Source organism: Thamnophis elegans, chromosome 1 (genome assembly GCF_009769535.1).
Source record: "Thamnophis elegans isolate rThaEle1 chromosome 1, rThaEle1.pri, whole genome shotgun sequence".
Classification (NCBI taxonomy): domain Eukaryota; kingdom Metazoa; phylum Chordata; class Lepidosauria; order Squamata; family Colubridae; genus Thamnophis; species Thamnophis elegans.
The window spans coordinates 13,991,227-14,004,678 of record NC_045541.1 but is presented as its reverse complement, the minus strand read 5'-3'; the positions used below and the strand labels follow the sequence as shown (position 1 = coordinate 14,004,678).

Here is a 13,452-nt window from a genome sequence, read left to right as displayed (position 1 = left end):
TGATTGTAGTTTCCCTCTGGTACTTCTCACTTCTAGGAGAATTTCAAGAATCCTAAGCATGCCCCTCCAACACACTGAGAGCAAGACACCCATTGCAATCTCTTTGGCAACCTGCTTGGAGTGTTGTTGCTGGGTGATCAGAAAATAAAGTGTGAGTCACCCTCCTTCTTGGGTTGAAATGAGAATTGGTGCCCAATGCACGAGCTGAAGGAAAGCTGCTTATCATTTAAGTACCATATAACTAGATTTGGAAATCACCATCCCTGCCTTTTCTGGAAAGATTACATGAAAGGACAACTGTAAAATGGCTTGTCTTCCCATTTTAATGACTTCAATTAATTAATTGCTTTGTTTCAAGCACTTGGCTACTTTCCAAACAATTGGGAAAAAAAAGTTTCTCGCCTTGAAAATCCATAATCAACCATTTGGATTGATTTACGCTTTCCAGCATGACTTCTGACGGAAGGAGCGACATATATTGAACTTTCTATCCTATTCTAAAATAGAGGGTGGGGCTGACATATAGATGCTTATTAGGTCTGCCCCAGGGGTGGGTTTCTCGCCCCGTTCCAACCGGTTCGGTTGGAACGGGGTGGGCGGGCACGCCCTTCGCTGTTCCCGGAAGTTACTTACTTCCAGGTTCGGCGACCAACTGGTTCGCAGGGACCGCCGCGAACCGGTTGAAACCCACCCTTGGTCTGCCCCCACTTCCGAAGGTATTGAGAAGAATTGCTCTGGACCCTGTAATTGCTCTCTTTATCCAACCAGCCCCACTTTTTCAGGCTTTCATGTGGCTCTGAAAAAAACAAGTTGCAAGTACTTGAAGGTACTCAAAAGCAGCTGCAGTTTTTTCAGGCTCCTGCAGAACCTGGAGAAATATGGGGCCTCTTGAATAAATAGCAGTGGTACTCTGTGCTCTGCTCATTCTTCTGTGAAGGAGTCATCTGAAATATTTTGAAGGTATGCACCACCCTACAATTCATCTTCTTGCAAATCTCCACAGCGCGGGAGCACCCACAATCTCTGGAGGCAAGTGGAGGTGATGGACCCTGGGATGATACTAGCCTCGTTCCAGCTGTTCTGCCCGAGATCTCACCTGGCCAATCCCACCCCTGCAGCTGTTCTTCATACCACATTTGCTTGTTGTCTCCTGACTACGTTTTGTCTAACTTGCTTTATTAGACACGCCAGATGCTAGGAGAGACGGAGCCCTTGCCAGGAAAAGAGGCGTCTTTCATAGACTTTGACTCCAGTATATACAGTAGGTGAAAAAGCATCGCTTTGTTTATGCAACACAAATTGCCAAATGAATTGAAACAAGTAGTGAGCAAGGATCAGGCAGATTGCTGGGATGACTGGCAACAGAAGATCATGGGTGTCATAAGGCCTAACCACAACCACTGTCTGCTGCCCTCAAGTGCCATCCTATTACTTCATTGGGACTGAAACATGCAATTGCTACATCAGCTGGCTTCTTTTGCGTGGAATGGGAAAAAGAGATTGATATAAATGTAGAGATGCTACATAGATCTCCATATCATTCTGCCCAGAAGATTTTTTTTTAATATAAACCCAATGTACGCGTTCCTTATTTATGGGATAATTAATTTGCCTTTAAAAATAAAATAAAATAAGGATGCTCTTGTCCAAGGATGAATAATAGAGCGGGTAAAGGGAGTGGGAACAAAGCTTTTGGAACATTTTCATTCTCGAAGTTAAATAAAAGAGGCAACCCATCTGTAACCCATCAAAAGTTTAGACGAGGTCCCCAAGCTTTTTCAAAATGTTTCTCAGCCTGCTTTGCTCTCACCCACCATCAGTGGTGGGTTTCAAAAAATTTTCGAACCTACTCTGTGGGTGTGGCCTCCTTTGTGGGAGTGGCTTGCTGGCCATGTGACCTGGTGGGAGTGGCTTGCCAGCCATGTATTTTCTCTCTCTTTCTCTCTCTCTCTCCTTCCTTTTTCTCTGTCCCTTTTTCCTTTCATCTCTCTCTCACTTTTTCTTTCCTTTTTTCTTTTTTTATTTATTTATTTCTTCCTTTCTTTCTCTTTCTCTCTCTGTGTGAGTCTGTGTGTGTGTGTGTGTGTGTGTGTGTGTGTCAGTGGTGGGTTTCAAAAAAATTTGGAACCTCTTCTGTAGGTGTGGCCTGCTTTCTGGGTCCACTGGTGGAACCTCTTCTAACCGGTTTGGTAGATTTGACGAAGCGGTTCTACCGAATAGGTGCGAACTGGTAGGAACCCACCTCTGCCCACCATTATTATAATAATAATACCTGTATCCTTCCTCCCTTACTTATATTGCTTTGGCCACCCTATGCAACCCCAATCAATACTGCAGTCCAATATTGAGGGATGCTGAGCATTGCACCTTATGCATACCTGGAAAGCCCACCAGGCTCTCAATCCTGATTTATTTTACTGGATAGTCCTTAATAGCAACAATTTTCTTTGGCCTATGAAACTGTGTTTCCGATGGCTAAAAAAGGGAATAAGGCTCACTCTGCTCAGTAGATATTTTTAACATGCAAAGAATCAAACACTCCTTTAAAAAATCATCATGGCCAGGATCACAATATAAGAAGAAATGTCCCGTAAGGACAAGGAAAACTTTTAGGAGGGGCACGCCTGTAGTGCCTTTACCTACTATTCAATTAATCAAATAATGTTGCTTAACATAATTAGCAACATTAAATTGCAGACACAAATCCAAGATGTTTTACTTCAGATATATATATATGATGGAGACTTTTGGTTTCATCAACAGACATAGAAGTTGTAGAAGGAAGGATAATGCATAGAAATACTATTACAAAACATTTTTAAAATAACAATTTAGAAGAACAGAAGTTAGAATCATTTGCTCAGGGCAACGAAGACGTCAAATATTTCTCTCTCAAGAACAACTTTCTGTGTGCTTTAAGCCCCAAGTATACAGATTAATGTCAACAGTAAAACAAGGAGGCGTGAAATTTAAACTCAGATCATGAGTTAAGGAAGGAAATCTTTAAAAACAAGGAAGAAAACACTGCCAATCGCCTTATTTTCCACGTAAAAAATGCAACCTAGCACAGCTTGAAAGCTTGGATTTGATTGCTGATCTTATTTCTATGGAAGGTGGGACAGATACTTCAGGAAGTAAGTCTATCTTTACTTTGTGTTACTCATATGATGAGAAGCTATACCAATTGCATTGCCACGCAGGAAAAATACGAAGTGATTTAAAAAAAAACTTTTACTAGAAAACAAATGCAGGGACAGTGATTCATTTATTTATGCAATTGAGAAGATGCTAGTCAAATATCAATCCCCAGCAAAGTAACTTGGGAGTAAAACTCTACTGAGTCCAGACAGACATACTTTGGCTTCAATACACTAGGCAGTTGTTGCTGCCTGCGGTCGAAATTGCTGGATGTGGAAAAAGGAATCATTTTAGAGGGAGAATCCAGCCGGAAGTATTTGCCAACAGCTAGGCTGGGTGGAGCTGCAGCAGTAAGTAATAATTTTTTCCAGAGCCTATAAATGCAGCTCTTGATGAAATTTGGGAGCCTAGATTTACCTTGATTCAGATATATTTTTTTCAGTTTAGGGATAATGAATTTTAGCAAGGCTTCAAATTGTTCCAATTTATTATTTTGTGCATGTGTAAAGTTTTCAGCAGGGGGAAAAATAATACTCAAAACATACTAAAAATGAAAGGATTATTACTATGCAACGAGGGGAAAGTGTGAAAGCTGCACTGATTGCAGTACAGGTAATCCTCAACTTGCAACATTTGTTTAGTAACCATTCAAAGTTACATCATCATTGTAAAAAGTGTCTTGTGACCATTTTGCACACTTACGACCACTGTAGCATCCCCGTAGTCACCTGATAAAAATTCAGACACTTGGCAACTGACTCATATTTATGACGGTTGCAATGTCCCGGGGGGCTTTTGCAAGCAAAGTCAATGGGAAAGCTAGATTCACTTAACAACCATGTTACTAACTTAGAAACTGTAGTGATTCACTTAACTGTGGTAAGGAAGGTTGTAAAATGGGGCAAAATTCACTTAACCAACGTTTCTCAGTAAATTTTGGGCTCAATTGTAAATCAAGGACTGGTGTAATAGGACCGGGTGTTTGTTAGATTTATTGGGTTAGGGATTTTTTCTGTCTTCGTTGTGAGTTGAATTGTGTGTGTGGGTGCACTGAGGGAGTTCAACCAATCGCATTGTACATATGTCGTGCACTGACAAATTATTATTATTATTATTAACAACAACAACAACAAAATTGTATCACAGCGGCCAGTTGTTTCGCCGGATTTGGCATTGATTACTAGTCGGGCCCCACCCAGGGGCCTAGGACGTCGTAACGTATTTTTGTAATATGCATGCAGATCCAAGCATTATTATTATTATTATTATTATTATTATTATTATTATTATTAATCGGGACTTGCAAATTGAAGTTGAGCGACTGTGGAAAAAGAAATTGTGTGTTGTCCCGATTGTACTTGGAGCCCTTGGAGCAATACCCAAAGGGCTACCTCGCTATTTGGAAATTTTAAATTTATCAGACTTGAACATTCTGATTCTACAAAAAACCATCCTACTTGGAACAGCATATATCCTCCGACTTACCTTAACAGTTCCTAGGTCCTTGGTTAGGACTCGAGCTGTTGAGCTACCAACCAGCCCCAAAGGCTATGAATCCCACCAAAGATTAACCACGCAATAATAATAATAATAATAATAATAATAATAATAATAATAATAATAATAATAAATAGTAACAACAACAACAACAACAGTAATAATACGATATCCTAGGCCCCTGGGTGGGGCCGGACTAGTAATCAATGCCAAATCCAGCGAAACAGCTGGCCGCTGTGATACAATTCTGTTGTTGCGATAACAACAACAACATCATTAATAATAATAATAAAGGACTACTTGTACTTAAGTTTATAGCCCACTTTCCCTTCAAGGAAGAAGAGGGCCTCCCACCGTCCCCACTTTGCGCTGCGTTTAATTCCCAACAACCCTACTTTTTCAGCAGCTCAACGGGGAGGAGAATTTCTTTGGGCCCGTCCCAAACCCACCACTCCCAAAACTTTCAATCCCCCCCGCCCCGCTTCTGGCGCTTACCGACCTGGAAGATGAGCACCTTGAAGTGGTTGCGGCGCAAGAGCTGCGCGTGGTTGTGCTCCAAGCGCTTCACCTGGGCGCACTGGCGGTCCATGCGGTCGCGCACGTCGCGCGTGTTGGCGCTGACCTTGCGCGACTTCTCCAGCAGCTTGGCCACCGTGTTGCTGGTGGACGTGTGGTTCTTGCACAGCTTGCTCAGGTCGCTCTGGATGCCCTTGACCGAGCCCTCCAGGTCGATCTGCCGCTGCTCCATCTTCTGCTGCTTCTCCTGCACCGAGTCCAGCATGTTGACCAGCTTGTCCAGGAGAGTCAGCACCGTGATGGCGTTGACTTGCGAGCTGTCCCGAATCGCCTCGCCCGGCCCGGACGGCAGCAAGCTGGGGCTGCGGCTGCCCGAGGGCACCGGGCTGGGATTGCTGGCATCCAGAGGCCCATCGGAGTTGGGGGAAACGTAGGCGCTGCTCTTCTCCGCTTGCACTCCGTCCTCCCCCATGGCGGCGAGGCTAGAGACGTTGGGCCGCTGCGATCAGCTCCCCTCTCTCGGGTGTTGCAGGAATGCAATCTGCCCCAGCGTCGAGCTCCTCCAAGGACTTCTATGCAGCAGCCGAAAACTTGGGGAAAGCTCGGCGCAGCCCCGCCCTTTCTGATCCCCAGATTCCGAAACCAGGAAGGGTTCGAGCCCGGAGTTCGTCGCCTGCAGGTTTAAATTTTCCCCCTCCGTCCCTCCCTCGCTCTTTCCTCCTCGCCCTCTTTCCTTGACGGGCGGAATGTCATATTTCACTCATGAGTTCACGGGCAAAGGCGGGTGCAAAAAAGGAGGGGGGAAAATCCCCACTAGCCTGGCTCGGCGCCGCAACTTGCCATTGGTTAGGGCCAGCCGTCTACGCTTTCGGGCGGGCTGCTCCGCTCCAGCGCAAGGGATCCCCTCCCAGTGTTCCCTTACTGGTTTTTTTTTTTTTATTGTGTGTGTGTGTGTTTGTTAAATAGGATTGTTTGCGTTTGCCCGTTCTCTGGCAGAAAGCAAGGAAATGGCCGCGGGAAAGTCCAACCCGAGAACATATTATTGATGTGGGGTGGAGAGGAGGACTTATTTCGAATGGGAACACGAACTGCGATCCTGCTATTCCTGATCCTATCAGAACTGCCCCTTTGCCTAAGGAACGTGTTGTCCGTTGCAACCAGTCTTCTTCAGCTTCAACCTCAATAATACAGGAGCAAAACAATCGATACAAACCGCTCCAAACTCTATTGCAGTGTAGGAAGTTATCACCCAGCCCTCTCCCAGAAAAAAAAAGAAATATCCTAGGAAATATTGAAAAGGCAGAATAATTCTCTGGATGGGAAAAGGAAGGAACATGTTTTAAAAGACAGAATAGCTTCCTGCAGCTTCCTGCCCATCCCCACTTTGTCAATGGGCCATTAAGAAGGCCAAGCTAGTCCACTTTACATAATAAAGAGTTCTCCCCTTCAGCTCCGGAGTGATGGGATTAAGGCATGATAATATTGGCCCTTTACCCAACTCGCCACATGGCGTCTGAGAGCTCAACCAAACCTGGATTCAAAACACAGCCTAGAGAGTTGCCCCTGCATGGGCCCGTGGGAGTCTGACAACCAATCAGAATACAAGATCGAGATCAAAGGCCAGAGAGGGCATAAAAATAGGGACTCAGCTTCTCTTCCTCCCTCAGCCCTTCTCTTCTTCTTCACCAACATTGAAGCATGTGATCACCTTTCCTGTTCAGGACTCAAGCCGTGTCCTGTCAACCAATAAACCATCTTTCCAAGCAGCCTCCATGTCTCCAGTGTCTTTTTCCCCACTTGGAGCCGAACCCAGAAGGACATTTCTTTCAACAGCAGAAAATAAGACTTCAGCAATAGAGTGATCAATGCCTGGAATGCTCTACCTGACTCAGTTATTACATCCTCTAACCCGCGCAGTTTCAACCTTAAACTGTCTACCCTGGACCTCACCCCGTTCCTAAGAGGTCCATAAATGGGGCTTGCATCAGTGCTGGGTTTCCATTTTTTTTTTACTACTTGTTTGCTCGTGCACGCGTGCATTCCTGTGCATGCGCAGGAACAACCGGGTGGGTAGGCGGAGCCTCCTGCTGCTGCCACTACCAGTTCGCCCAATCCTGGCCGAACTGGGAGCAACCCACCTCTGGCATGCATAAGGGCACCAGCGTGCCTACCTTCTCTGTCCTCCTGTCCCCATTTACTTGCATTCACTTCATTCGTGTCCATGTTTGTACTTATACCTGCTATCTTGTACATGTTTGACAAACTAATAAATACAAATAAAAAATCTTCCTGCTCTGGTTGATTACATTTTGAAAGTATGTGAAGAAAACTGGCTTCCTATTGGTCTCCGAGCGCAATTCAAGGTGCTGGTCATCACCTTTAAAGCCCTACATGGCCTAGGACCCGGATATCTGCGAGACCGTCTTCTGCCACATACTTCCCAACGACCAATAAGATCACACAGGGAGGGCCTTCTCTGGGTGCCGTCAGCTAGACCAGTGTTTTTCAACCACTGTGCCGCGGCACACTAGTGTGCCGTGACATAGTGTAAGGTGTGCCGTGGGAAAATTACTTTATATATAGTCAATATAGGCACAGAGTTAAATTTTTTTAACATTTTCTAATGGTGGTGTGCCTCGTGATTTGTTTCATGAAAAAAGTGTGCCTTTGCACAAAAAAGGTTGAAAAACACTGAGCTAGACAATGTCGGCTGGCAACTACCCGGGGGAGGGCCTTCTCTGTAGCCGCTCCGATCCTCTGGAATAAACTGCCCCCAGAGATCCGGACCCTACCCACTTAAGACCTGGCTATTCCGGCAGGCCCCGGGGCTGTTGAATTCATGATTGAGTTCCAGCCCCGATTAGACTGGGTGTATGTTGTGGTCTTTTAAATCTATGTCTCTGTGTTTTTAACTTCTATTTTTTAAATGTATTGTTGTAAGCCGCCCGGAGTCCTTCGGGATTGGGCAGCCTATAAATTCATTAAACATCAACATCAACAAACCAAAAGGGGAAAAGAAAAAACCTTGGAGTGGAATACCAACGCCTGGCATTTCAATTTGGACAAGTGCACCCCCCCCCCCACTTGTCAAATGCAGTAGTTAAGCAAAAACCATCCCAAACATAAAAAGGACTGAGGCCTGCTTTTGCACCTGGCTAATCCAAGCATCCTATTAGAAGTCTCCACCATACTTAATCAGGAGTATTGCCTTTGTTACAGGCAGGTGTTTAAATGTGATAGGGATACAGTGAAGTTTGAGAATCCTGAAGAATTCAAGGAGTCAGTGGGATTTCTGTTTAAAGTTGATCTGGATAGAAACAGTGCAGATAACTTGCAGTAAAGAGATACTGCATATTCTTAATCTTCCGCCACAATTTTAGTGGTTTTGTAGTTCATGCAGTTTAGTTCACGATTTTGTAGTTCATGCAGTTTAGTTCACGATTTTGTAGTTCATGCAGTTTAGCCTACTGGAGGACTCACAAGAGGGTGTGGGAAGTTATCACCCAGCCCTCTCCCAGAAAAATGAAATATCCTAGGAAATATTGAAAAGGCAGAATATTTCTCTGGATATGAAAAGAAAGAAACATGTTTTAAAAGCCAGAATAGTTGCCTGTAGCTTCCTGCCCATCCCCACTGTTAATGGGCCATTGAGGCCAAGCTAGTCCACTTTTACATAATAAAGACTTCTCCACTGCAGCTGCAGTGGGAAGGGATTAAGGAACTTTACTCAACTGATCACATGGCATCTGAGAACTCATCCATACCTGGATTCAAAACACAGCCTAGAGAGTAGCCCCTGCATGGCCCCATGGGATTCTGACAACCAATCAGAATACATTTCTTACACAGGAACAGGAAAAAGAGAAGTGGGACTAAACTGGTTATAAAAAGCCTAGCAAGCCCCTCCCTCAGCCCTTCTCTTCTTCTCCACCAACATTGAAGCATGTGATCACCTTTTCTGTTCAGGGCTCAAGCCATGTGGCCCTGTCCAACAATAAACCATCTTTCCAAGCATCCTCCATGTCTCCAGTGTCTTTTTCCCCACTTGGAGCTGAACCCAGAAGGACATTTCTTTCATCAAGGGCACTCACTAAATAGAGTAGAATTGCATCTGCTACATTCTCTATTTCATCCGGTCCAATAAATTCCTGGTACACTCAATGTGTGGTGTCTTTACCTGATCAGTTGAATGAAAGTAGACTGCACCATGAAGTATCCCTATTCCAAATTTCTGTAGATTTGTGTTCTGGAATAAATCAGTTGGCAAATTGGAAAAGAATAGATACTTTGAAAAGGCTTGTTGGAATTAACTGAGAGTTACTTGAGTTCTTATAAACGAACAGAGTAACTGGCAAGTTATGGGTGGAAGTAGATACCCAAAGGAATGTACTGCAGCATCTCCAGGATTCCTATTAGAAAGCTTATTTTCTTTGAAGGAAACAACAGAGCTATAAATGTTACCAAATTGGGGATTCAGAAGTCCAAATCACCACTTTATGGCATTTTAGATAGAAAATTCCTACTCTATGCTGTCACATGGTGATCAGTTGACATTTTGCAGATAGATATGTTGCATTTGGTATAACTATTTTGCTATTGAACTTATTTGGTGAGGGAATTGTCCTGTAGATTACAAGCGATAGAGGTAGTCTTCATTTTACAACTGAAGTTGAAGCTGGAATTAGGGTTATAGGTCATGTTGGTTGCAAGTAAAGGTCAAAGGTTTTTGAGGCAAAAAATATTGTTTCTCAGTAAATGCAGGACAGTTGCTAAGCACACAAAATATGATCATATGCCCCCTGGCCATCAGAACTTTGAATCTGGTTTATAAGTACCTTTGGGGGGGGGGTGTATGTTTGAAGGGCCACTAAGTAACCAGTTGTAAATCAAGAACTACCTGTAGTTAGCTTAGCTTTTTATACGTTATCTTGCTGGGAACCTGTTGAAGGGCAGATAGTACTGTAATAAATAAATATACTTAGCTAGTATTTCCTCTGATAACAACCCCATACTGTATGTCTTGTGCATGGGAAATCATGCAGGTGTTTTATGTTTTCCTATGCACAACTTGTACTACTTCTTGAAGATAACCTAGATTCCCTCTGGTCTCTTAGGTTAAAAAAAGGTGTGCATTTAAATTATTTTGAGCTGCTTTATAGGGTAGAAAGCCCTTTAAAATGATTCACAAAGCAGGAATGTAGCCCTTTTGTCTTCTGGCAATTGTAGATACTGAGTTTTTGTTTCTTTCAGAAATGTGCATGTAGTTGAACTATATCTAGTCAATACACTAGTTGATAAACAGATTCGAAATGCTTGACTTTTGCATGGTGTGAATATTTTAGGAATTTTGACTGATAGTATTTTTCTACAGCTTTTACAAAACGATTGCATCTTTTGTGACTATGACTATTGCTGCTAATGGAGATAAATCTGGCATCTGCCTCCTTATTTTTAGAAGCACATTATTAAAAGTGTTTCTTAAAGAGTGCCTTTTAAACAGTTGAAAAAAAACTTAATATTAGTTTCACTTGACTAATCTCCAAAACATTTTTGAAGATGGTAATGCATATCTTTATAACATCAAATGCTCCTTTGCATGAGGCAGTAAGTTGATGACATTCTTCATGTCAAAGCTGTTCTGCTTGTTTTTGCAGATTTCTACAAAGGAATGTAGGTCTAGCTTTGTTTGTTGTTTTGTTTGGTGTTTGGGGCCTCCGAGTTGTCCTGGCAATTCCTCCAGGGAACTTTTTTAAAATGGAAACTTAATGAAAAAGTGTTGTTCATCCTGAATATTTTCTCAAGTGTATATCTGCAGCAGGAAAAGAATCTTCGTTAGTTCCCTTCAGTGACTATAGCAGGGTAGGGCTGAGGGCTGAGGATTATGCTCAATTCTTGGCGGACAAAGTAGCTCGGTTTCGATCGGACTTGGACTCCACCGCAGTAGATCCAGCTGAGACACAGGAGGATCATCTGCCACATCAACTCTGGGTTGAGTTCCAGGAAGTTGCCTCTGGGGATGTGGACAAGGCCATCCGAGCTGTAAGTGCCTCCACTTGTATTCTGGACCCGTGTCCCTCCTGGCTGGTGGCTAACAGCAGGGAGGTGACACATGGCTGGATCCAGGCGGTTGTCACCGCCTCCCTTCGGGAGGGGCACTTCCCCGCCGTACTCAAAACGGCGGTGGTGAGACCCCTCCTAAAGAAACCATCGTTAGATCCAGCCATCTTAAACAACTTTCGTCCTGTCTCCAACCTTCCCTTTATCGGGAAGGTTGTTGAGAAGGTGGTGGCCTTTCAGCTTCGACGGGCCTTGGAGGAAGCTAGCTATCTTGACCCCTTCCAGTCCGGCTTCAGACCTGGTTACAGCACAGAAACCGCTTTGGTCGCATTGACCGATGATCTCTGGAGGGCCAGAGATGGAGGCTATGCGTCCATCCTGGTTCTCCTTGACCTCTCAGCGGCTTTCGATACCATCGACCATGGTATCCTTCTGCGACGACTGCGGGAGGTGGGAGTGGGAGGCACTGTTCTGCGGTGGTTCTCCTCCTACCTCTCGGACAGGTCGCAGTCGGTGTTAGTCGGGGGGCAGAGATCGTCCCTGAGGCCCCTAACATGTGGGGTACCCCAGGGTTCGGTCTTATCCCCCCTACTATTTAACATATACATGAAACCGCTGGGCGAGATCATTCGGAGGCACGGGATAAAATACCATCAATATGCGGACGATACGCAATTGTATCTGTCCGCCCCGTGCCAACTCAATGAAGCGGTGGACGTGATGAACCAGGGTCTGGAGGCCGTTAAGGACTGGATGAGTGCTAACAAACTGGTGCTCAACCCGGATAAAACCGAGTGGCTGTTGTGTTTCCCCCCCAATAATTTGGCTAATACACCAACGCTTAGGCTGGGGGGTCAAATTTTATACCCCTCAGATAGGGTCCGCAACAGCTGACTTTTGACCACCAGCTGTCAGCTGTGACCAGGGGGGCATTTGCCCAGGTTCGCCTGGTCCGCCAGTTGCGGCCCTACCTAGATCGGGGGGCCCTCACAACAGTCACTCGAGCCCTTGTGATCTCCAGACTGGAATACTGCAATGGGCTCTACATGGGGCTGCCCCTGAAGTGCATCCGGCGACTACAGCTAGTCCAAAATGCAGCCGCGCGAGTGATAGTGGGCGCACCTCGGTTCGCCCACGTTACACCTGTCCTCCGCGAGCTGCACTGGCTACCTGTTGGTCTCCGGGTGCGCTTCAGGATACTAATGACCACCTTTAAAGCACTCCATGGTAGTGGATCTGGGTACTTGAGAGACCGCCTTCTGCCGATTACCTCCCTAAACCGACCAATTAGATCGCACAGACTAGGCCTCCTCCGAATTCCATCAGCTGGTCAATGCCGACTGGCGACCACACGGAGGAGAGCCTTCTCTGCTGCTGCCCCGACCCTATGGAACGAGCTCCCCATGGAGATCCGCACCCTCACCACGATCCAGACCTTCCGCGCAGCCCTCAAGATCTGGCTCTCCCAGCAGGCCTGGGAATAGGTTTCCAATCACCCGCCCGAGTGTTTGATTGCTGAATGAAAGTTGTGTTTTATCATTTTTCTTTTGTTCACTAATTGTTTGTTTTGACCTTGCACTTCCCCTCCCCTGTGGTTGTAAGCCGCCCTGAGTCCCCTCAGGGAAAAGGGCGGCATATAAATCCCAATAAACCTTAAACCTTAAACCTTAAACTATAAAATTATGCTTAAACTATTTTAATTATTTCTTCTTCTTCTTCTTCTTCTTCTTCTTCTTCTTCTTCTTCTTCTTCTTCTTCTTCTTCTTCTTGGATTGGATTGGATTTATTACATTTATATGCCGCCCTTTTCCCCGAAGGGGACTCAGGGCGGCTCACAATTCAGTCAGGGAAGGGGTACAGACAGGGGATAAAAGGACAAACATAACAATACACAATTTAAAACACACAACAACCATACCATTCGAGGAGGGGGGGCAAAAGCTCTTTAGCCCCAGGCCTGTCGGAACAGCCAGGTTTTAAGGGCTTTGCGGAAGGCCTGGAGGGTGGTGAGGGTTCGAATCTCCACGGGGAGCTCGTTCCAGAGGGTAAAAAACTTCTCCTTCTCCTTCTCCTTCTTTGCAATCGTGATAGACATTTTGAACAAAGTTTAGCTTGGAAGGCATCATGGTGACACCTGGGTGGGTGAAGATTCATTTGTGAAGGTTCACTCCTTTGGGCCTTGCCCCGAGAACCCTTATTTCAATTAGAGAACAATTAATTTGAGTCTTAAAAGATATTAAAAAA

The 13,452-nt window shown here is 44.9% G+C and overlaps 1 protein-coding gene across 1 annotated transcript in view; it reads right to left on the bottom strand.

Moving 5' to 3' along the window:
* Window positions 1–6,032, bottom strand: part of CAVIN2 (caveolae associated protein 2) — a 29,729-nt gene extending 23,697 nt beyond the window's left edge. The window contains exon 1 of the mRNA XM_032226204.1: window positions 5,135–6,032. Coding sequence (XP_032082095.1) covers window positions 5,135–5,623 — 489 coding nt within the window. The 5' untranslated portion in view covers window positions 5,624–6,032. The remainder of the gene's footprint in view (window positions 1–5,134) is intronic.
* Window positions 6,033–13,452: the final 7,420 nt, after the last annotated feature.